Below are 21,707 nucleotides of genomic sequence, written 5' to 3'. Positions count from 1 at the left end.
TCCAGCTTTTCTGGAGAAACATCAGCAGCGATGGTGTTATTAGAGCTGACATTTCTTTGTTCCACACACCTCACCAAACTCAGGCAGCCAGCAAGCTTCATTTGGTAACTGAGGGTGCAATTTTCCCCCTTCTTAGTTGTTTTGAAGCTGCTTTTTAAGATTACCATGAGCTCTTTTAATGATGCCAATGTCTCTCTCTTGCATTTCAAGCACAACCCAAGTTTCTTATTTGCCCGTAAGTTTTTTTCTACACCTGAAGCAATCTTCTGGTGTTCGAGCCACTTTTCCTTGCTCTCTCAATATGGCTTCTTGACAAATGGCACTAGTAGTTTAATTACCTCTTGACAGGCAAGGTTTCCTGGGACATAGGCTAAGCTTTCTAACAGCACCTGAAAAAGCTGCATTTTGAAGCTGAAAAAGCAGAATTTGGGGGCAGTGCAGCACCAGCAGTATTTCCCTTGGGGATTTTCCTGTTCTGAGCTTTTCTCCCGGCCTGTTTATACTGCCACACTGTTACAAATTATATTTCACAAGTTGCATTTCATTATGCCATCATAATGCTGTTATGAACTACATTTCCCAAGCTGCCTTTCTGGGCTCAGGAGAAAACCCAGTTGTAACCAGTTCATTCACAGGGTCTGTCAAGATCAAGCTTTTGTTCTTTTGCCACAGGAGGTTTTTCATACTTTCTAAGCTCACATTAGGGCACAGATGCACCTCCCTAATCAGACTCTTCACGTGGCACTGTCCCTGGAGCGGGTCATGTCCATCCGCATGCATTCAAACCAGAGCAGCAAAAAACCCTTTGGGACTCCGCTCCCCCTCCTCACGGTGTCAGTGAAAAGAGTACCTGAAATAAGAGCTTTTTCAGACAGATTTTTTCCCCCTGGATAAACCCTCTTTTTCCTGGATTGTCCCCTCCTCCAGGATGTCCCCTCCCCTGGTGCTGCAGCCACCGTCATGGCTCAGGCCCTACACTAAGTGTCACACTCTTCTCCCACAGCTGGCCCCAGCCAAGTGTCCCGCAGCAGCTGCGCCTCCTCTGCACCTCTGCGCATGCTCTGCCCCTAGCTGCTTCTCTAAGACTGGCGTGAAGGGGGGACAGGACAAGCAGTGCTAACCGTGAGGGTGGAGAGATTGCTAAGTTTTTCCCCAAGACTTCTGTTCCCTAATTTCAGCTTCATGGCCAAGAAGGAACTAACCCTAATCAAATGGTGTTACCAGCAAGCGTTTTTATCCAGTGGCACTGGAAGAGAGGGTTTTATCTCACCCAAATCTGCCTCAGGGAAAATTTTTGCCCCCTGCCGCTCAGGACTCAGATTTAAGCTGTCCACAGGCCGAAAGCTTCCACAGGAATCTTTTTCTGCCCATTTTCCTCATAGTATTTTTGCATAACCTCGATTCTCCTCCAGGAGTCTGTGTTCAGAGTCCCAAGAACTCAGCTCCTCTGTCCTGTTGCTTTTCTACTTCGCCGTAAGTTTTTTCCTACACTATGTTCCTGTATTATACTTTATAGTTTTTCCTAATTTTAACAGATAGAAATTAAGAGAGGGAAAAAGAAAGAAACCTAGACAGAGAGACACTCTCTACAGCCTAACCATTTCTATACTGCTTTATATTTACAGTTATAGCTCCCAAAGAATAAAATACCAGCACCTTTAACTTTCACTACAAAACTGGACATATCCAACCACTTCCACAGGTTCTTTCCTACTCTTCCTTAACTTCCTCTGCACCCAAGTCCCTAGTTCTGGCACCATCTGTGGGAGACCCACCCCCAGCTCCCACCTTTTACAGGGTTCCTATGAGGAGGAAAAAGGCATAAGGAATTTGTAGATAGAAATACAGTGTGGAGAGAAACAGACAGAAACACAGGATAGCTTTGGGAGGACCTGGATCAAAATCCACTAGCCCCTGGTGTCTCTTCAAAAGGGCTTTTTATAACAATGCCAGAGGGTGAGGCAAAGGACCTCCCCCTTGCTAGATCAAAGCATACCACACAGCCCAAGTGCAGACCTTTCCAAACGCCTGGTAACCAGGCATAGGGTCAATCCATCCCCTTGTGCAGACCTGCTGGGTAAAGCAAACTCAGAACTCACTAGGAAACCTCTGTGGACTCCCACAAATATCAAAGCAGTATATTTGTTAATCTGACTCCTAATAACCTATTGTTACACCCATAGATGAAAGTACATCTCAGACCTCATCAGAGAAGCTCATCTTTGCAGAGATACAAGGTATAGAGAGTGACTGGAATTCCTGACCCTGAATGAGAGCTCTATATCACACTCTTCCTCCTCAAGGTTCAGGGACCACTGTGGCAGAAGGCACAGAAAGACTGTGTGAGCAAGAGGTGGTAGGTGACAACAATGGAACAGTGTTTTCTAAAGGCAGGCCATTTGTACTTACAAGCTCACTGTGTTTGTGACAGCGCGCACAAACTCAAGTCAGATAAATTCCACCATGCAGAGGGGAGATGGTTATGAAGTCCCATCCCTAGCTGAGGAGATAGTGGCAATTTACAGCTGCTAGGAGAGGGATGGTCAGTTGTCTTTAAGGTTGTGGTCCCTGACTAATCAGTCCTGTTATAGTGGAAGGCTATACACCTAAGAGTATATGGGCGACACATATTAGGAAAAAGAGAGGACACAAAGTTGGGTTGGTGAGGAAGTGGGTGGAGCTGGAAGGAACTGGGGGAGGGAATGAATAGGATCAAAACACAAAATTCCCAAAGAGCTAATAAAAATGAGAAACACTATCTGTACCTGTACTCTTATGGCAGCATTGTTTACGACAGGCAATGCCAGAGTCAATTCATTGCCTTATTTATTAGAGAACGGATAGATAAATAAAATGCAGCACACATAAAACAGGATATGAATCAGCCATGAAATGGAGTCATCTTATTTACAGAACATGCTGGAACCATGGATTTCTGCTAAGCGCAATGAGCCAGACACAGAGAGGTCTGCAATGCCCTATTATCTTTTATGCGCTGAGGCTAAACACCACTCTGAAGGTCGAACAACACCAAAGACCAGAGGAGGCAAAAACCAGGAGAGGGTAACTGACATATGTAAGAGCAGGAATTAAAGAAGAGATCATGAATTTGCAATTGGGTAGGGGGCACAGAAGGAGTTGGAAGGGGGTGAGAGACAGGGTGGGCATGATGTAAATACAGTAAGCATGTATGCAATTCTAAAAAAAAATAAAATTAAGAAAAGATAGAAGAGGAGCTGGTGGAGATTAATAATGAAAAAAATATTTCTTTTCTAATCCTGTACTGAAAGGCTTAACTCTTAGAACTACTGTAATACCAAAAGCAAGATATGAGATATTTATCTCTTTAGTTTTAACCATATATACTTTTTATTTAAAGTTGTTATATAAATCATGAGTGTTATTGTAGTTTATAATGACATACACACACACATATACAAACATTGCATACACACATAATTTATATACACAGAAGAGCCTGAAGAGAAGTCTTTGAAGGCTCTAAACACAAAGAAATAATAAAGAGATATAGGCAGTAATTACCCTGATCTGGTCAGTACATAGTCTAGACATGTGTTAAAATATTATACCACATTCCATAAGCATGTACAAATGTGATGCCAACAAAGATTAAAAAAAAAATCTGAAGCAGTAACAAGATGCCAGGCTTAATTTAACCTCTTCAAATACAAATTCAGATCCTCCCATGACAGAACCAACTTAAAATCCTGGCATAGGGAAGAGGCCTCAAAGCTTTCCTGGTGATTTTTATGTACCTGGAAGTGTGGACGTGTCAGAGTACAGCTAGAGTCATATAACCCTGGGATTTTGTGAGATAATGGGACCAAGTACATGTGTCAGTACCGGGTGGACCCGAACTGACTCTGCAGGTCCGTCTCAGGACCTGAACCACAGAGGACGGCAGTACTAAGGGCAGACTGACAGTCACCTGCACTGCAGTCTCCTTACAGTAAGTGACTGTCATGTGTCGTCCTAACCACTGTTTGAGGTCATTGCCATTAATGCACAGAGGGAAAATTAGAAAATTATGTTCCTATTCTCAAGGGAGTTTGCTTTCCATAAAACTGATAGAAATTGTGTTTCTTTGGCATTTTGGTGAATATTGGCAACATTTTAATTGACCAAGATCTAGCGGTAAGGTTCCCAAATTTGGGCAATTTTGTTCCTATAATACATGAGTGTTCACAGAGAATTAGAGCATTGTTTAGAACTATATTAAGTAAGAACTTTCATGTGTGCATTTTTTTTAGTTTGGATCATAAATTGCATGCATTATTCATGTGGCACCAATCAGATTCTTTCCCCCAAAAAACCAATTCACTAATCATTTTGTGACAAATTATATTTTAAAGGCAGCAAAAAGGAAGAGACAAAATGAAAGCAGCAAAAGGGAAAATATAATACTTGAGTCAGAACCAGGTCCCTCAAAGCACAAACATGACCTCCGTTGTCACGGCAGAACTAATGCTGTATGTAAATCATGTAGCTGGGAATCACAAATCCTGCAGCTGATTTCAGACAGACGGGGTCGTGATGGATGGTACAAGGACAGAGAAATTTCTAATTTGCTCCAACCACATCAAGCTATTAGTTCAAGTTGAAATAATCCTATCAATGCTTTCAAATATTCTGATTTGCCAATGAAAATTTATCTACTTGGTATAGCTTGTAAAAACAGATTTGGGTTGGCAAGTTTTAAGTGGTATTTGAAGTAGAATTTCGTTGGAATGAGAAAGAACTGGAGTTAGAAGGGCTATTTCATTTGAGGCAGCCACCTCAGTTTGTAGAAAGGTGATGACGGTGGCAGCTTGGAAGTGCCTATAACAGCAATTAGAGGACATGCATTGTTTCTGAACTTCGGCCCTATAAACAAAATAACAACTAGTAAATACCACATAAAAGGGTCTCTCATTAAAACCAATAGCAACTGGAGATGCATCTTTAAGGATTAGGTGGACGCATTATGAGCAACGTAAGGAGCATTTACCTTCACAAATGCGACGATCTTCAAGGAGATCGTCGCCAGGTACAGGGAGTTCATCACAAAGTCCATCAGGTTCCACCAGTCGTGGATGTAATCCTGAAGTCCACCGTCCCACATCTGCTTAATTTCTCCCCATATAAAACCTGCAATTACAAAGATGTTCACTGTAAGTGTGGCTTTCAATCAAATCACTAACAAAAGAGATAGGCCCTGGAGTTATCACAGGTATTGAAGCCACGAGAGACAGTGTGATTATGTTAGACCCAGTAACTCTTTTATAGATAAAAGTGGGTCTCAAACAACTTTTAAGACTGAACTGAGGACACTAAGCTAACTCTTGAAGATTTTTTTTTTTAGCTCACCATTTAATTTGTTCATTTGATACATTACATTTTAAAAGTGTGATGTTTGGGGCTGTAGAGATAGACCAGCCGTTAAGAGCACTTACTGCTTTTGCAAGAGGATCCACCTGGGGGCTCACAACAACCATTTTTTTCTCCATGTTTTTTCTTTTCTGTTTAAGATGAAAATATATAATCGCAATTTCTCCCTTCCCTTTTCTCTACCCAGACCTTCCCATATATCCCTCTTTGTTCTTTCAAATTCACAACCTCTTAATTCATTAATTATTGTTACATGAATATATGTACATGTGCATATATATGGATATATAATATATATATATATATTCCTAAATATAACCTGCTCAACCTATATAATGTTACTTGTCCGTGTGTTTTCAGGGCTGACTATTTGTTACAGGACAACCAATAGGTGTGCACTTCCTTTGGAAAGACTATTTCTCCCTTTCCCAGCATTCCTTAGGTGACTGTAATTATTTGTGTAGGGCCACACGGGCCTTTCTCTGTCCACTTTAGTATAAAAATTGGTGCCATCATTGTTTAGCTCGCTTGTCCTTTTACCCACAGATAATTTTAGCCCTCAGCCCTCATCAAAGAAACTTCTTTTTGAAACAAGTGAAGCCATTACAGAAAGCCACAATCAAAACTCAGAGTTGTGGAGCCCAATTCCAACAAATACATCTAGAAAACACCTGACACATCAGGGAACATCACAGAAGATGCATAGAAAGATTGTAAGATCCAGAGGATTAAGGGGTTTGCTGTGAGGCTGTGTCTCCAGGCAATCAGAAGCTACACCTGTAAAATCTTGCAAATATGTTTCTCCAGGTCTCAGGGAATCCACTGCCCCCTTCTGGCCTCTGTGGGAATTGCAGGCACATGGTGCACTTAACACACATGCACACAAAATGCCCATCCATAAGGTAAAAGAAGTAATAATAATAAAGTCTTTTGAAAAGTATAGGTTCTTAATTTCTCTGTAACTACATTTTTTTCCATGGGAATGTCATAGAATGTTCTTGTAAGCATGGTTTGGACTATATTTTTCTCCAAAGTCAAATCACTTTAAAAGTTGATGGGAAATAGTTTATCTGGAAAAACAAAACAAACGCTTTACTTTAGTAAAATGATCAAGGTATCTTACTTTGATTCTTCAGGCAACTGGTGCTTTCAGGGGTCTACTTTGAATCTCAGAGAAGGGATGCCTACATCATTCATGTCAATTTACTAAGTACCATAGGCATACCATACTAAGCAATAACTTCAGTACCAATATGAATTATCTTCCCTTTTCTAGCAGAAAATATTGCATTATGTAATTCTCCAGAGTATTTATAAAGTATTTATATAGGTCATTATTTTATCTCCATAATCTTGTTAAAATAATTAATAAGTATTTTTAGAACCTAATGAGAGCTTTCAAATGATCTTGCACTATGAAATTTTAAAGAGATAAATTCATTTATTATAACTACATTCATCAAAATAAATGAGATTCCTGAATAATAATGATAGACAGAAATGCCACTTGTAAAATACCAAGTTTGATAGCTGCTGAGAACACAGGAAGTTGAAAAGATTATAATTGGTTTTTACTAAATGCAAGAAAAAGTCAGATTAACTATAAATACCATAACTTGTCACATCTTTGTGAGAAATGTAAGAAATGAAGAGGAGTCGGATTTATAGGAGAACTCGCCCCTCTTCCAGTCCCCACGAGGAACAAGAACAGGGGGCCAGGGAGATGGCTAAGGGGGAAAAGTGCTTGTCTTGCAAGCATGACAACATGATTTCCATCTCTGTAATCCACGTAAATACTGTGCAGTGTAGATTGGGTCTGTAACTCCAGGGACCCCATGGCAAGATGAGAGTCAGAGATCGAGTCCTCAGAAGATCACAGGTAAGCTTTTCTGGAGTATGAAGCCCCATGGCAACAAACAATGAGAGACCCTGCCTCAGAAATAAGGTGGAAAGTAGGAACTGACACCCCTTTGTGTTCTTCTCCAATTCTCCCACTCATATTCAAGAGGGAGATTATATTTGGAGCCAGGACATGCAATGGTTACTTGTGTGGGAAAGACACAGACCTGGTCCAGTCATCTCTCATATAAGGAGCAAAATGCTTAACCTGAAAAAGAGGCAAGACATAGTCTTGGGCATCAGGTTTATAAGAACACCCAGTGTAGTGGATGATATCACTGGGTGGAGAACAGGAAACCACCCCATTTATGACCTGCAAAGTCTGAATGCCATAGCATGAAGAGCATCATCACAGACCTCTCCATCCCGAGGGCTCATGCAGAGGCCCCATTGTGACTCTGGATTAGAACAACAGGGTTCTTCTGCCCCCAGTGTCAGCATGACATCCTAACTAGATTACCCTCTGAGACCTTCTTCATGAATAGATAGATCTCTTGAGCTGTCATGTAGGGTTGGGACCATTGCTGACACCTTTGAAGAAAACAGAAACACAGAACTGAAAAAGATGCAGTTCACACACTGGATTTCAGACCTGGTGAGAAACTTAGAATTTTTCTCATATAATGAGGAAAAAAACTTGGCACACATGATGACACTTTCCTCTTGCACACTGAAGGTATTTCTTCCTGATACTCTGGGCAGGTTCTTGGGATCCTGTCCATCACCACAGCTAACATGGAAAACTACATCACAAAGAGGCAGTGTGACTACTGCTGGGCTACTAATTAATGAGGACACTAGGGTCTGAATCTCCAAATGCAGTGTCCAGGACAATTTCTTACCAGGCAGATCTTTTAATAGCCATTATTTTTTTATATAAAATTTTGTCCATCCCCGGAGATCAGAAGATATGCATATGAAAGCACCAACTGGCAGGTATGTTTCCTGTTAGCCTTCAGTAGAACACACAGAGATGGAAACTAGACTATGCCAGTCAGATGAGGGTGGTGCCAGGCTGCACTGTAAGAAGCAGCTTTATAGCAATAGCCAACTCATCACCTGTCACAACTGGAGAAAGGGTTAGGATTATATGGCTTTTGATTACAAGATTCTACCACAATTGTGAAAGATTTCCAAGCAATGTTTGACTATTAAAATATCTGACATGAGATTAAGATCTGTCATCTACAAGTAGACAAGGACTTGAGCAACCTGCCCTGATTGTATGAATCAGATATTTGACTGGTAAAGGATTCCTGCCAAATGTGAAGAATGCTCTGGCAGTTGTGTTGCTCTAGATTTAGGGAGGTGGACCTTCCAACCTAGAATCTAGAATGCCTTTCACTGTGCATCCTCAGAAACAATTTTGGCAAGGTATGGAAACCCCGTCTATGTGTCTCTCTAGAGAGCAACACTAGTTCATCCTCTCTTCATGTACTTCTGATTCAGTCATCTCAAATTTATGTGTGTTATCAAATGTTACGGAGCTTAGAGTACCTGCAAAGCAATCAGAACACCGATGCACTGGAGGGCAGAGAAAGCCCTTGACAAGGTCTGAGAGAAGCAGGCGCAAACTCACTACACGGTAATATTTTAGCTTGGGAGTTCTTTAGGGTCCAAGGAAGTGAAGCTTCAGTTGTAAGTTAGCACTGGGTGATACTAAGGGTTCCTAAGACTAACAGTTCTGAAACCTGAAAGGCTTCTGTGGAGTCCATGGAGATGGATTTCACATGACCTTCCTGACCACCCAGCCTCTTACCTCACCTCGTACAAAAGAGAGGGAAAAAAAGATCCAGATAGAACTGGTAACTCTAACAGCAGCAGTATTTAGGAACTTGCACCAGCACTATAACTTAACTTCAGTTACAGATAACATTATTAATGAACACTTGTTAGTTAATGAGCTGAAATACTTTTAAAAGACTTATTTTTAAAAGACATATTCTTGCCGGGCGTTGGTGGCGCACGCCTTTAATCCCAGCACTCGGGAGGCAGAGCCAGGCGGATCTCTGTGAGTTCGAGGCCAGCCTGGACTACCAAGTGAGCTCCAGGAAAGGCGCAAAGCTACACAGAGAAACCCTGTCTCGAAAAACCAAAAAAAAAAAAAAAAAAAAAAAAAAAAAAAAAAAAAAAAGACATATTCTTTTTTTATTTGTATGCCTGTTTTAACTGTCTGTATGTATATAGGATCAGTATGGGAGCGCAGTCCCCACAGAGGCCAGAAGAAGGCATCAGGTCCCCTGGAACTGGAGTTACAGATGGTTGTGTGCCACCATGTGGGTTTTGGGAACTGAACCTCTGTTCTCTGGAATATCTCTTCAGCCCATGAATCTTTCCTTAGTCTAGCACCAGGTCAGAGCATCACTTCACAATGTCCTCATACCTGCCTGATGGCTGTTGGTTTTTAGGCTGATGAAATCATGCTAGTGAAATGCCAAGTTTTATCTCTTCTGGCAAGAGTCACCACATTTCTGAATAAACAAGCTATTAGAAAAATGAGAGGGTGCTAGTACAAACTGAGATGCATCCAGCGAGCTGACTATTCAGGGAAACTGAAGACAAAGCGGGAGAGAACAAAGCTTCAGGGGACTTCTGTCACAGTGTGTTTGTCCTGGCCCCAGAATGGAACATTTCAACATCTCGCTCTCTGTTTATAAACAGATGACATGATTTCTCAGAGCTGTGCTAGAATCCTTATTATAGGCCTTGAAGTCAAGAGTATGGACCCAGGAGAGGAAGAGAATCAGAGAATGAGCCCAAGACAGAACTTCCTTTCCTTTCAAAATGCTTTGGAGGCTACCCTGGATGTTTTTTGTTTGTTTGTTTGTTTGTTTTTTAAAGCTGTCCTGTGGCATTTTTCACTGGGGACACTTGAGAGCTCTGACATGAACATGGCTGTGAGGATTCCAGGGAACAGGTAGTCTTGGATTTCCCATTCAACAGTCCAGATTATAAACTCTGGGATGTAACTGTGTCACCGGGAGGGGAAGGGAGGGGAGGGGAGGGGAGGGGAGGAGAGGGGAGGGGAGGGGAGGGGGTCTTTGGCCTTGCCCTTTCTTGCTGTAGGTATACACACAGTTAAAAAACAACAGCCCTGAACAAAGAGTGAGACACCTTTTCACCAAAGTAACCCCCAAGGGCCTGTTGCTCAAGGCCCAAAGTTGCTGGACTCTGTCCTCTGCGGCCCCTTTATTGAAGACAGAGTCCCCTGGTGAGACATCAAATCAACAAAGATAAAAAGAACACAAAGAATTCCTCACTAGTGGAATTTTCCTTTGCTTTTCAAATCAGGGACTAGAATGTGTCTCTGGGCTCAGATGTCTGTCTCTGTCAAAAATAATTGTATTACTGGAAGTTATTTTATGTAATGGGGGTTGACATGATACTGGACCTCCAAGAGACACTGAACTAAGGGCAGCTCCTAGGGTCTCAGCATATATTTAAAACCTCAACCAAGTGGAAGACCAAAGCCTACAGAACGCGCTTCCTGAAGGCAGCTTGCAGATGTATGCACTACAGATAACCTCCTTTTGGTAGGTTACTGAAAGATTCTAGGACACTTTCTGCTACCCCACACTTGCCCCCTCCATTGCCATAGTCCACAAAGAGAAAACACTGGAAAGGAGATGGGAAGAAAGCCACACACTGTACTGACAGGGCAGTTTTTGTGTAACAAATGCCAGAGAGACACAAGGGTGATTATCCTTTCATACTTCCTTAGTTCAAGAGAAGGGATCCAAGAAAATCCCCCGAGCCTGAGGATTATACAGCAAAGAGAAACTAGTATTCCACACTCACTGCTGGGGCATCTTCTTGACAGTTAAGTGGTGTGTCTCTCCCTTGGTCCAGTTCATCATGGAAAAGGGAAAACGATGCAGGCTGTCAGTGGCACAGCTGGTGGCAGCCTGAACTCTTACTGGTCCATGTGTCTGGGCTGGCAGTCCCCTTGTTAAGTCCTGCATGATGCAGGGAAAAGCTGAGTGTGACTCTTCTTGCCAGATTCAAGAGAGACTTTAGGGGCCACAGAAGACCATACAGACTGACAGCAGGATGCGGGGACTGAGGGTCTGCAAGACGTCATACAGAGCTGAACCCGATCCTGAGAACCTTGCAGTGTGCAGGCACAGCAGGGCCATCTAGAGAGCACAGTCCTTCCCTAGATGGTCAGCACTTTCGTGCCCAGCACAGGTCCCCAGTGATTCATAGCAGGACACTCAGGAAGAGGTGTGGCTGGTGCAGCAGTTCATTAATGAAGACTTAGCTTCTGCTGTCATCTGTCTTCCCTAAGACAATGGGAATGGAGAGAGTAGAGATCTGTGTACCCTGGGGTTGGAGTTGAAGAATGAGTCATGTGTAGATGAACACATCCAGGTCCTTCAAGACATAACCAGTCTGTCATTGAGAAGAGAAAGTCTGTAAAGTGGTTATAAGTTTAAAGTTTTTAAAATAGACCAGTCCTTTGCTGATTGGATTTAAGGGCCACTCCACAACAAGCCAAAGAGCAGAGAACGGCAGTGGAGCTGTCTGCCACCAATGGGACATCTCTACCTCCACCCCTCCTAAGGCTCGGGACCACAGTGGAAGAGGGAGAGGAAAATCATAATAAGCAGAGAAAACAGTGTTGTCTGGACCTGACAGGACCTCTGTGCTCAGGAACTCATGGCAGCTGTGCTGACCGCACAAGACCATCAACATTCTAGCATGGAGGAGAAAAGAGAAAGAGGCCCTGTCCCCTAACTAGGGATCTACGGATAGTTGATGGCTTGATCCCATAACTGGGGATCTATGGATATTTGGTGGCTTAATCCCCTAACTAAGGATCTATACATACTTGATGGCTTCTGGGGGGAGGGAGAGTCAATCACCCCCCAGTGGATGGACTCATGCCCAGGAGTACATGGCCAACACAAATAGGACTTGAAGAGTTATTTAAAAAAAGAAGACACAAAGTTGTGGGGAGAGGTGGGGATGGATCTGGGGGAAGATGGGGGTGAGTTGCGAGAGGAGTGGGGATGAATATGATGAAAATACACTGTATGGATTTCTCAAAGAATTAGTTCAAAATGTTACAATCCAATAAGCCACTCTTACATTATAATAACTCAAGGTTTCAGGAAATCAATATCTAAGAGCCATCTCATTCAAAAATAGAGAAAAGCTCTCTAATTTAGAGGGGGTTTGAATAGAATGGCTGGAAAAAGTAAAACTAATTTGCATCTGGAGTCTAAAGAATAGAGTTTCTCATAACTGTCATATGAGAACTGAATCTATATGAAAATTTTCTTCTGTAATTGTTTCTCAGTCTTGAGTGTGTTTAAGTACCTCTGTGATGTCTGAATCAACTAAGCAAGATGATAACTCAAAATCTCAATTTTCTCAAAATAATCCCCAGGGGTTCTGACTGTAGTCAGCAGACCAGCGAGAATGGCTGACGTGATGCAAATGGCAATAATTATCCTGCATTTGAAGACATTTGAAAACCCTAAGTCACTGTGGTTCTGACATCACTATTTTAGGGAAACAGAGTAGGAAGACAAAATGAAGGAAGGCTGTGTCTTCAGGTTAGATTAAAGGAATCCCCTGTCAGAAGTTAGAATGTTCATACCTAAGTATAACTAGTTAGTAATCAGTTATGAAGTTTGAGTAATGTAGTAGAATTTTTATAGGATCTTCTTTAATTTAAACACTTCCATGAAAATTATAACAGAATAGTGAGATTGATGGGAAGACAAATGCTTCTTTGCTGCAGGCACCCTTTCAATGACTAGTAGAAGTTGCACAACGCACAGTGTTTAAATGAGCTAATTCAGTTTTTTACTATGAAGGTTACCATGTTCCACTGAAGATACATTCTCAGTACTTTTAAAAACAGTTGACCGAAACACCTTTTACAAATGCATCGCTCTCAACAGACGTTTAAATATTAATAATGTTCTCAGAATCAAGGGAACTCAACTTTATGTCCCAGAAAGTGATTCTTTGAAACTAGAAAGGAAATGTGTCCCTCCCTCCCTTCCTCCCTCCCTTCCTCCCTTCCCGCTCTTCCTCCTCTCCTTGTTCTCATTTTCTTTTCTCTTTTCAACAGCTCTTTCTCCTTCCTTTCTTCTCTTACACCCCTCCCCCATCCCTCCCTTCCTTCATGCCTCCAAGACATTGCTTATTCCAGCACTAGAGAGCCACATAGACTGTTCTAGACCAGTGGGAAGGGTGGCGGGGAGGGGGTGCAGCAGCAGTATGGTGGGGTGGTACAAAGGATTTATTGTGTACAAATGTGATATTGGACATTGTCACAACCAAAGTGCATCCTGGAATGCGTTACACCTCTAATGAATGGCATACACTGCTCAGTCACACTGAACCGCTGTCAAGGTGGAGGAGATGCAGGAAGCAGTGTGTATGTGAGGAGACTTGGTGTTCTAGAAGCTCTTGCTCCCTGTAATCCTGTGCCTCCCATTCCTGGCTCAGTGTCTCCTAGAGGGCCAAGGCTCTTGCTTGGAAGCTCTGGGATTTGTTGTACTAACATGCACCAGCTGGCCCCTTGAATTTGGACAAGGACTCGAGCTTCCCAAAGCCTGTCTCCTTGAAATGAGATATTCCCAGCATTCACTGTAGCAAGATGGAGCAGAGTTACCGTGACATCCACAGGAGAACAGGCATTTGCATTGTTCAGCCTCTTTAGCTTCTAATACTGTGAGGCAACAATAGCTACTGTGGTAATTTCAAACTAAGGAAAACTAATTCAAGCACCCATCCAACTCTCTGACCTCTTCATGTTTTGGTGTACAGCTCGCTTTTCCCATGTGCTCCCCTCTTCCCATCTACACTAGACACCAACATTCTCAGGAGGCCTGTAGATTTGTCTTTGAGTGTTAAATTGGACCTACACTGACACAGCCTGACAGAGTTCATTTTTTCCCCAGTAAAGAATTCAGTTACTGTGAGTGAGTCAGTGCACAGACAACAATTTGAATATTCCTAAATACTGTATGTCTTGATAGTTTACTGTGCATAACTATATAAATATATATATATTTAAAAACTATATAAAAATAGCTTTTAAAACAGCCCATAAATACAGATACACAGGAAGATGAGGGGGAAATGTGTCATACTGTAATGGTTGTCTTTTTTTAAAAAATTACAATAGTCCTTTAAAATATCAAATGGCTGTTCTGCCACTGGGTTTGGATCTGTCAAGGACTGCAGCTAGTCTATTGAACTTACTTGACCATTGTGCTGGGGGAGTGTGGGGGGGGGAGAGGAAGAAAGCTAAAGGTTAGTGTTTTTATAATTGTAACACAGCTTGGAGCTGTTTGAGGTCCTAGGTGCTTTAGAAGTAAGGCTGAAATCATGAGTCATTGAAGACATATGATCTTAGTGACTATCTGAAAAAATGGGTTGTTGAGGTATGGCTCAGTGGTAGAGCACATGCTTAGTCTGAAAGAGACTCTGGGTTCCCTCCCTAGTACCAAAAGATGGAAAATGAAAATGGTCACAAGAATAAAAATTATATACATATATAAGTTTTATATATATATATATTGAAAATGGTCTCAATAAGATAGATTGTTGGTTCCTATGAGTGTTAAGATGATAAGATGAACATTATTAATTCCACATTGCCTATTTGGCAGACTCAGTTGAAAATTTTCAGACTTGTTAATATCAACACTTTAAGCTATAAATTATACAGCAAATGGTGGAAATGAGAAACCAATGCGACTAAAGAAAAAATGCTAAAAAAGCCTGTGATGCAGGCAAGCTGGGCAACGTGGATATTATGAGCACGTCTTGCTTTGTGGCTCGCAATTCAACAGGCTCTATTTTTAACAGAGCTGAGATTCCTCTCTCTGCTCCATCATCTCCTCAGTTCACCCTTCTCATCATGCTCACAGTGCATAGATTTACATGCTGTTTGACTGGGGCCTATTCATAGGCATGACTTAATGCCAATCACTGCACAGCCGTTTTACTTCCTCTCAGGAGCAAAGCATTATTTCATATATGACAACTTTTACTGAAGAGCTACTTTTTAACAAAATGTTATTGTTGTAAATTTTTATGACAAAAATTGTCACAATTTTTGGCTAAGTTGATTATATAAGTGTATATATGTATATGTACATGTATATATATATTTATTTTTATGCACTATAAAAAAGCATGGCATATATTTACCTGTTATAATGGATCTTGAGGAAAAGCTCAAACCGACTTTTGGAAGGTCTGAATTTTTTCCTTTTCCTTAATTTTATTTTATATGTATTAAGTATTTGCCTGCATGTATATATGTGCACCATATGCATGTAGTGCCTTCAGAGGCCAGAAGATGGTGGAACTGGAGTTACAGATGGTTGTGCTGCCATGGTGATGCTGGTAACTGAAACTGGTCCTCAGCAGGTGCTCTTAACCACTAAGCCATCTCTTCAGCCTCAAGTCATTCCACCTTATTATTATAAATCTAGAACCTTACAATGTATGAACTAGGAAATGTTTGGGTAAGGAAATGGAACTAAAGATGTCCTACTTCATCCGCTATCAGCCTTGGGCAAGAAAATATAGATGATTCACTGATACAGCCATCAAATCGGACCACACCCTTTTAATCTACATCACAGGTTTGTAGAAGGGTCTAAACACTTGACGCCAATGCTGTCTCCTGGCCCTTTGTGAGAACAGTAATTCTCTCTCCCTAATCAGGGCAGCTCAGTAGATTCAAAGGCATGTTAAATATCATCCAATGAAAATCCTTTCCCTTTATTGGTGAAGGCACTGAAATCCCTGAGGGTTTGTGACTGCTTATGTTTTAAGTTCCACAGCAGCAGCCTCTCCACAGTATCCCAGTCACAGCTCATAGCCCTTATAAATCTGGATCCTCTAGAGTACTTCAGACTCAGTCTTAATGGTATGGCTCTCATGAACCTTTTTTCTTTTTCTTTTCTTTTCTTTTTTTTTTTTTTTTTTTTTTTTCTTTTTGAGACAGGGTTTCTCTGTGTAGCTTTGGAGACTGTCCTTGAACTTACTCTGTAGCCCAGGCTGGCCTCGAACTCACAGAGATCCACCTGCCTCTTCCTCCCAAGTGCTGGGATTAAAGGCATGTGCTACCACCGCCCCGCTTGTCTCTCAAGATTCAACAGTACAACTATGTTGAGACATCTACTCAATACATAAATACCATTTATCACATGCCCTATGCCTGAAGTGAGATAATCATTCACACATGTTTTTTAATTCTAGGAAATATCTTTTCACTCTAAAAGCTCCCAGATCAATTAGCCCCCTGTAGTCACATCATCCTGAAAAGGTTGCCTCTAGCAGATACCTCAGACTGCTGGAATTATAATACACTTAAGTCTGAACTGTGGCTCAGATATCATTGTTTCATCCACATGTCAAGGGATATTCTGCTACTAATTTACCATATAGCAGGCAGTGAAATGCAGTTTTAACCACAAATGTTATTCAAAGTTATATGTTTCTATTTTTTACAATATTTACCATTTTTTGCAATTCCGATCATTAATTCATTGCTCATTCCTTCCAGTGAAATTTAACCTGCATCTGGCCAAGTGCCTTTAGCTCGCACCCTTTAACTCTTTGAAGGTATTCAATGTATACTCACTGGCTGCACAAAGACCAGAAATACTACATAGGCTTACGACACAGCATTTATAACATTTTCCTAAAAAAGGTGTACAATCCACTTAGGATGTCAGGATTTCTAGATATGCAATGTGAGTTATGAATACTTAGATAGGACCTCTTAAGTGTTTTGGTAAGAATTATTCTAGAAAGTTTTTATGAAGAAAATTAATGTAAACTATGTCCCTTGTGTGAGACAATTTGGTGGAGAGCAATAATTTCATCTTACTATCAACTCTAATGCTGTAATGATATTTTGAAGATTTATAGATCTAAACTTTCCTTTTAACCTAAATAAGCACATAGTGTACTCACATCAGATTAGTTAAAACTGAATCTACGATTCACTTGGGATGGTATTTATAAAAAAGTAGTAAAATGTGAAACAGCCAATCTCAGGTCAATGTACTTTTTTCTCAGCTACTACTGAGGCTGGTGGTAAGTTTTAGGACTGAAGGTGAGTCTTCTTTCTCCCTACTGGTTCCTCACTTGAATCTCCTCACAGTTTTGAAGTTAACCCAAGCAGATCTCCTGAGATCCATGAATTGTGAATTGTGAATGTTTCCTAAGGAGCTGGGTTTGATACTACAGGGATCTCAAGCAAAGAGGTAAGTGGAGGAATGTGATTTCTCCATAAACCACAGTAGGATATAGAAAAGGATAATTAAAATGCAAATTCTAAGCGTGGCTACAGTAACAGGAAGAATGGAAGGAAAACACAATTTCTAATATTAATAAATGAGGTTTCTACTCTGATTTGTAGCAGTTCTAAAATAATTACCTATCTTTGGTAACATGGAGGTTGAAAATTTTCTGTTGTTTAATATCCTAATTTTCTAACTACAGAATTTTCAAAGATAAAAAAGTAGTTAAAGTTTTAAAAATGTCATGTATTATGTAATATATGTGTATATATTAATATATAAAATCAGTGCTTTAGAGAGACACATACTCATCGTATGGAAGGCATACAAGGAAATTGGGGCTGGGGATGCAGCTCAGCCAGTGGCAGCCCATTTGCTTACCCCTGTAGAGGCCCTGGCTTAAGATGCCAGTACAGGAGAAAAACAAGAGATTACGTGTGGCCAATGACACTCACCAAAAAGATTCAAAAGACAAGCAAGGCACAAACTCTGAGTCATTTGTGGGACGTGGAGTCATCAACACCTGTAATCTTATAACCTGAGATTGCCTTTCCCGGGCCGCCTTCGGCCCACCACAGATGACAAGACATCTGTTTGGTTTTGAGGGTTAGCGCTACCACAGCCAGAGCCAATGTGTCATCCCCCTCGGCCCCAAACATTAGCGAATGCTCTTTCTAGGCAACAGAACTCCATGGCAGAAACACGTTTGGTATTATATTTTCTAAGGTAACACATTTACCCAGGACCCACGGTAATATCATCCACTCCACGATGGTTGGTGGTGGACCTTGTCTGTTCAAGTCTGACCTGTCGATGTGCTGAGAGGCTAGCAGCAGCAGGAACAAAAAGGTCAGATAGGAGGCCGTGTGGCAGATAAACTTGATGAATGGCTTTCGGATGAACAGTCCCAGTGGGCTTTTGGGGGCTATCAGGTAGCAGACGGAGAAGACGGGGAAAAGCAGTCCTATAATGAAACACGTCACCATCTTCACCGCCCAGTGTCTTCTCCTCCAGCCGGGGAACTCATCGTACCAGCGGGATGCGAGCAGCTGCTGGCAGTTGGGCTGGGCAACAAACTAGGAAGAAAGGACAAGGAAAATTAAGTCTCTGTTGCATGCAGTGACCTCAGTTCAGCAGGAAGCACTCAAGAGTCCGCTTTATCCTTGAACACACAGTTTTAGTAAAATGACAACTTTTAGTGTTTTCCTTATTTCACATTAAAATAAAATTTAAACGAACCACATAGTCTTTGGAAAAGCATTATTAGAATTCAAAGACACAAGCTGTAGTTCACTTGACACTAGAGTAAAATAATCGAACACCGAGTCATTCTGAGAAATACTGTATAATGAACACCTATTTCACTCAAGACACAGTGCTGTATGTGGACTTAAACGAAGTCAAAACAGGGTACCGGCCCCTGAAGTGGAGACAGAGGGAAGGAATAAGAATAACACAGTGTTCTAGTTCCATTCTTTGGTGCTGTGATAAAACACTGACCACAAAAGCAATTTGGGGAGGAAATGATTTATTTAGCTTACAGGTTAGAGTCCATTACGCAAGGAAGCCAAGGCAGGAACCTGGAGGCGGGGTAGCTCAAGCAGAGACCATGGAGGAACGCCATTTATTGGCTTGCTCATCTGTCTTTCTCACAAAGTCCAGGGCCCCTTGCCCAGAGATGGTTCTCATAGCAGGATGGGTCCTCCTACATCAATTAGCAACGTAGAAAATGCCCCCACAGACATTCCCACAAGACAACCTGATGGGGGCAACTCTTCATTTGACATTCCCTCTTCCCAGGTCTGTCTAGGTTTGTGTCAAATTCACACACACACACACACACACACACACACACACACACACACACACACACACAGAGCTATTCAACAGACACAGGATATATTATGTAAAAAATATGGTCAGATAGAAAACTCTCTGGGTGGGATGCAATGTTTTGCTGTTGTTATTTGAGTTAGGGGTTCTCTAGCAGCCTTGGACACCCTGGAATCCTGGCTGCCAGAGGCCATCCTGAACAGCTTCCATTCTGGAGGGCTCTGGACCAAAGTGTTTCTGGCTGAGAAACTTCTGTGACCCATAACCTGTTCTGTTTGGGACATTGCTCTGTCCCCTCCCACTGGGTGGAGGGGACTTTTGGGGGTGTGGGGGGAATCAGTCACACTTCCTAAATAAGCCACTAAGTGGGTGTCCCCAGCACCCTCAGGAGAAAGGGGGCTTAAGGTGACAAGTCTCTCCAGTTCAGTGCCACATGGAGAGTTTGACCTTGACCCCTTAGCCTTGCTGCTGAAGGTTATGAGAGGATGAACTGGGCAAGCCAGGGGCCACTGGGGGTGCGGGGTGCAGGGGGATGGCACTCAGGTACCCTGCACCTATATACATAAAATGTGAAATTCATTTGTTTGTTAACATCACAACTTCCTGGTTTAGTTATTTATCGTGACTTACACATGGTTTTCATTTTTCTTCTTTATTTAGATTTTCTGTCATAAACATGTATGGATTTTGTTATCATAAAAGCAAATATGTGTTCAATTGGGTTCAGTTAATAGGCAAATAAACATAAAATATTATAAACAAGCCAATGAAAGTCATGATAGCTGAATTTAGTAGGAAATCATCAAGCGCATTATGAAATACACAAGCTACTTCGCAAACATTTCACCCCAGTGACAAGCTTAGGATATAGCACAGGTCCTGCTTTCTCCTTTTAAACGAGGGGGCAGAAAGCTGTAAGAAGTCTCTGTAATTACACAATTCAGACCAAAAGGGAGTGCTTAAATGCATGGTTCAGGTTTCCTACCACAAGTTTCTTCACTGCGACTGACACCTCCGCATCACACGAGTGGAGAGGAAGTGACGTCTTCTGGGTGCAGTGGTCAGGGATTCCTTTCAGAGAGAAGAAAGCTGTCCACGACAAGACATGGCAGAGGGTAATGGCCTACACTGATGGCGAAGTGTACGGTGTATTTGAGAAATAGCAGTGTGGTGCTGAGTGAGGCGGACATTAACGACCTGAAGGAGGACTCTGTTGGCATCACAAAATGGCTTTCTCTACATGCAAACTAGACACCTGTCCCTTCATAGTTCTTTTCACCCTTCCCCACAGCCCTCATGGTTCTTCTTCCGCTCTCAGTCATATGAACATCCTGTAGGTAAGACTTATCCCTGCCTTTTTTTTTTTTTTTTTTTTTTTGATGGTGTGCAAGCAAATGATCCCTGGGTGACCAGAAAGGATGCTTCCCTGGGAACAAAAAGAACACTAGGCTGAGCTTGGGAAATCCTGATGAGGAGAGGGAGGAAGGATTGTAGGAGTCAGAGGGGTCAAAGACATCACAAGAAAACTCACAGAATCAACTAACCCGGGTTCATAGGAGCTCACAGAGGCTGAACTGACAGCCAGGGAGCCTGCATGGGACTGATCTGGGCCCTCTGCATATATGCGCCAGTTCTGTGACTTGGTCCTCTTGTGGGACTCCTAAAGTGAGAGCAGAAGCTGCCTCTAACTCTTTTGCTGGCATCTGGGACACTACTCCTCATACTGGGTTGTCTTGCCCAGCCTTAACACATGGGGAAGTGCTTAGACTTACTGCAACTTGATAGGCCCTGCTTTGTTGATATCCATGGGAGGCCCGCCCTTTCCTAAACAGAAATGGAGGAGGAGTGGATTGTGGGGATGCACAGAGAGAAGGTGGAGGGAGGGAAATGGGAGTACAGGAGGGAGGGGAAACTGCATTCATAATGTAAAATAAATACATTTAATTAAAACAAATCAGCATCTGAGGTTTAGGGCATGTTGATTAGATATAAAATGACAGTTCATCTTCTTGTCCTCCACACTTACTAATCCAAACATATAGTGGGCAGAGCGACATGAAACAAATCAAATTTTTATGATCATTTGCTAAGTAAACACAGACAAAAAGAGTCCTCCAGGCTGGGGTGAGGAGGGCATTCTGTTTCTATTGTGAGTAATTTAAGTGCCTTTAAGGCGATGTAGAAAGCAATGTTTAAATTTATATCATAGAATCAGGCTTTTTTTTTTCTGACCAAAGCCAGGCTTTCAAAAGGCAAAGCAGAGTTCTGTTGCAGAGTTCTCACCAAGCTCACGATGGACCC

General features: G+C 41.9%; 1 protein-coding gene across 2 annotated transcripts in view; it reads right to left on the bottom strand.

The window, feature by feature from the left end:
* The window catches only part of Trpc4 (transient receptor potential cation channel subfamily C member 4), a 183,055-nt gene that overhangs the window by 41,190 nt on the left and 120,158 nt on the right, over window positions 1-21,707 (bottom strand). The window contains exons 4-5 of one of the 2 annotated variants that reach the window (XM_015996343.3): window positions 18,313-18,649; window positions 5,009-5,148 (exon numbers count right to left, since the gene is read on the bottom strand). In XM_015996343.3, coding sequence (XP_015851829.1) covers window positions 5,009-5,148; window positions 18,313-18,649 — 477 coding nt within the window. Of the gene's footprint in view, window positions 1-5,008; window positions 5,149-18,312; window positions 18,650-21,707 lie in introns of those variants that run through there. The other variant, XM_042279034.2, reaches the window with a different exon arrangement.

Source organism: Peromyscus maniculatus, chromosome 6 (assembly GCF_049852395.1).
Source record: "Peromyscus maniculatus bairdii isolate BWxNUB_F1_BW_parent chromosome 6, HU_Pman_BW_mat_3.1, whole genome shotgun sequence".
NCBI classification, from domain to species: Eukaryota; Metazoa; Chordata; class Mammalia; order Rodentia; family Cricetidae; genus Peromyscus; species Peromyscus maniculatus.
Note: the sequence above shows the minus strand (reverse complement) of the source record. Positions and strands in the feature narration are given on the sequence as shown.